The 3437-nt window shown below is 40.3% G+C and overlaps 1 protein-coding gene across 1 annotated transcript; it reads left to right on the top strand.

Annotated features, from left to right (window-relative positions):
- Positions 1 to 315: 315 nt before the first annotated feature.
- LOC102252586 (olfactory receptor 1S1) lies at positions 316 to 1285 on the top strand. The gene has a single exon (XM_005884787.2). It carries the CDS (start codon positions 347 to 349, stop codon positions 1283 to 1285), a length of 939 nt encoding a protein of 312 aa, XP_005884849.1. The 5' UTR covers positions 316 to 346.
- The last annotated feature ends 2152 nt before the right edge of the window (positions 1286 to 3437 follow it).

A 3437-nucleotide genomic window follows, 5' to 3' on the forward strand; every position in this document is an offset into this window, starting at 1 on the left:
TAGCATCTTTAGAATATGGTGTTTACCTCAAATATTATCTTAATTTGGGGCATTTAACTATAGTTGGAGCCCACTGTAAAAATCACATTCAGAATTATGTTAGAATTTAAAACATGTTCATTGAGAAGTATCTGTCATGTCTCTATTTTTCCTTCGTGAGGCATTTACTGGAGCTCTGCACTGCTGACACAGTTCCTTATTAAGTAATCTTTCTCCACCCTCCATTGCCCTTCAGCCTAAATGAAGTGCCCACCCCCCTGCAATGGCTGTAACTAAGTGGTACTATATTGGGGTTCCTTGTGGGGATAAGAAGACCTTGTGTTCCTTTCTTCAGATCAATAGAAATATGCATCAAGGAAACCAAACCAGCATCTCTGAATTCCTCCTCCTGGGACTCTCCAATGAGACTGAGAAGCAGAATCTCCTCTATGTGCTTTTCCTTGGAATGTACCTGGTCACTGTGGTTGGAAATGGCCTCATCATTCTGGCCATCGGCTTGGACTCTTACCTTCACACCCCAATGTACCTCTTCCTTGCTAATCTGTCCTTTGCTGATATTTCCTCCATTTCCACCTCAGTCCCCAAAATGCTGATGAATATTCAGACCAAGCGTCAATCCATCTCCTATGAGAGCTGCATCACACAGATGTACTTTTCTATTGTGTTTGTTGTCATTGACAATTTCCTCTTGGGAGTCATGGCCTATGACCGTTTTGTGGCTATCTGCCACCCTCTGAACTATACAACCATCATGCAGCCCAGGCTCTGCATTTTGCTGACAATTATTCCATGGGTCCTCAGTAATATTGTTGCCCTGACACACACTCTTCTGCTCCTTGAATTGTGCTTCTGTGACAACAACACTCTTTCACACTTCTTCTGTGACTTGGCCTCTCTGCTCAAACTATCCTGCTCAGACACAATGATCAATGAGCTTGTGTTATTCATCGTGGGCTTATCAGTCATCACGTTCCCTTTTGCCCTCATCCTCTTCTCCTATATCTGCATTGTCAGGGCTGTTCTGATAATCTCATCCACAGAGGGAAAGTGGAAAGCCTTCTCCACCTGTGCCTCTCACCTGACAGTTGTATTGCTCTTCTATGGGACCATTGTAGGGGTTTATTTCTTCCCCTCATCCACTCACCCTGATGACAGAGATAAAATTGGTGCAGTACTATTCACTGTGGTGACACCCATGATGAACCCCTTCATCTATAGCCTGAGGAATAAGGACATAAAAGGTACCCTGAGGAAGCTCATCAATAGGAAAACTTCCTGCCTTTGATGTCCCAGGTATCTGAATTCCTTTTATCCTCATAACCAGATGGATGATTCTGTCCAAAGTTTGTGGTATAGTGGTAATAGTTCAGCTTTTAATAAGCTTTAGGGTATCTGCCTTCTATTCTAACCTCTGAAGAGTTGGGGCTTTTTCATGTTGCTCTGATCTTGGAAACAAACCCCTTAATTCCCTTAAGTCACAACCATAAATCATGTCTGATTATAATGTGTATTACTATAAACTTTGACAGAAATTGTACATAACTTAGATAATAACCCAGTGCATGTAGTACCTACAGTCTAGCTTTTTCAGCTTTGAATATGTTTATTAGTAATTCCTTTATTCAATCTAGATTTCTCTATATTGGCTTTCCTGTTTTGCCAAGTTACTATTCAGTTACTATAAAGAAGGATCCACGTTCAAACAATTTTGGACCACTTAGAGTTAAGTAAAACAAACTGTTTTAATTAGACAACTTCTCAGAGCTTTTAGTATAAGATAAATCTCCAGAAGGGTAAGATGGTTTGCAGTATTTCTCAAAACTAAACATGTTCAATCATACCGGACCTGATTCATCACAGATTAGTTCATAGGTCATGTGTTGTGAAAAATACATTTTGGGAAATGTATTTAGATGGAAAACCAGAGAGTGTGCATATAGAAGCCATCAGTTCTTATCCTGACTCTGTGCCCAAGTAGCTGTGAGATTTTAGGCATGTCAGTTCACTTTATTGAGCCTATTTTCTCATCTATAAAATGAGGCCATTGGTCCCAGTTGTTTCCAACTGTGTGTGTACATCAGAATTACTTGGGGGTGCTCATCTTCTTCATCTGTAAAATGAAAATAATAATCCCAACATCTTAAAGCTGTGTGTTGTTAAATGGACATGTACATTATACAACTACCATGCTATTTAGTATACCGTAGACACTAAAATAAAATTTAAAAGGTGTTCCTTTTTTTGTGACTGCCACATGGCTTACAACTTTAATATGCCTTCCCTCCTAACCTAGGTTTTTCTGTCTCCAGTCTAAGCTGACTTCTATTTTTCTCTAAACATAAAATCCAACTTCTTTAAGAGAAACTATATTATCAGCCACCTGCTTTTCTCTGTGGCATCTCTTAAACTTTTATGTCTCATGTGCATTTTCATTACAAATGTAAAACCACCTGTTTTTATATGGGTTACCAACTAGCCTCTTCACTGTCCTGCTTTCCTCAAGTGCCACAACATCTACTCCATTCTACCCACAGCTTCAACATGAAACATCACAGAGCTGCGCTTTCATTATTCCACTTAGAATAGTAGAAAGTCCTAGATTTGTAATCAAGAGACTTGGAGTCTGGCCCAACTCTGCAGCTAACTCACCGCATGACAAGCCATGTTACTAATCTCAGTTTCTTTTTCTGTAATAGGACCACTGGGTCTAATATAACAAAGCAGGTTCTATAACAGCATGTATCAGAAAACCCATTTATGTAAAATAGAAAGAGATGCCTAGGAGGAGAGTCAATTAAATATTAACAGTAGTTGTGGTAGATTGTATTGTCCAAAGATGCTCATGACATTTTCCATTCCACATGCGCTTGAAGAACTTGGCCATTTCCCCATCATTAAATGGAGGTTATGTTCCTCCCCTTTCAACCTGGAAGGTTTTGGGGACTCCTTTCACAAATAGAGTACCCCGGAAGTGGTGTTGCATGGTTTTCAAGAACCGTCTAAGAAAAATCAACACAGCTGCCACCTGGCACTCTCTCTCTCAGAACATGTATCTCTGGAGCCCTGAGTTACCATGTAAAAGGTCCCACTACTATGAAGCCACCATGCTGGAGAAGACATGTGGAGAGGCCACAACGACTTAAGAGAGAGATGCCCACGAAGCCCTAGCTGCTTCAGACTACAAGTCTCTGAGTCCCCCTAGTCAGTCATCCAACTTATGAGCAAGTGAAACGTAAGCTGATCTGCCTTTGCTCTGTCTCCAAGTGAAAACTGCCTACCAAAATCCAGCCAACTTCTAGAACTGTGAGAGATAGCAATAAAAGGATTATTACTGTTTTGAGTCCTCCATTTGGGGCTGATTTGTTATAGAGCAATATGTAACCAAAACAGTGGGGTTTATTTCAAAGAATAGAGTGATTCGTATTATACCCTGTTAT

This window comes from Myotis brandtii, unplaced genomic scaffold (genome assembly GCF_000412655.1).
Source record: "Myotis brandtii unplaced genomic scaffold, ASM41265v1 scaffold854, whole genome shotgun sequence".
Lineage (NCBI taxonomy): Eukaryota > Metazoa > Chordata > Mammalia > Chiroptera > Vespertilionidae > Myotis > Myotis brandtii.

What these genes read in the sequence shown, in the direction of transcription:
- LOC102252586 (XM_005884787.2), top strand. Translation starts at nt 347, where the DNA reads ATGCATCAAGGAAACCAAACCAGCATCTCTGAATTCCTCCTCCTGGGA.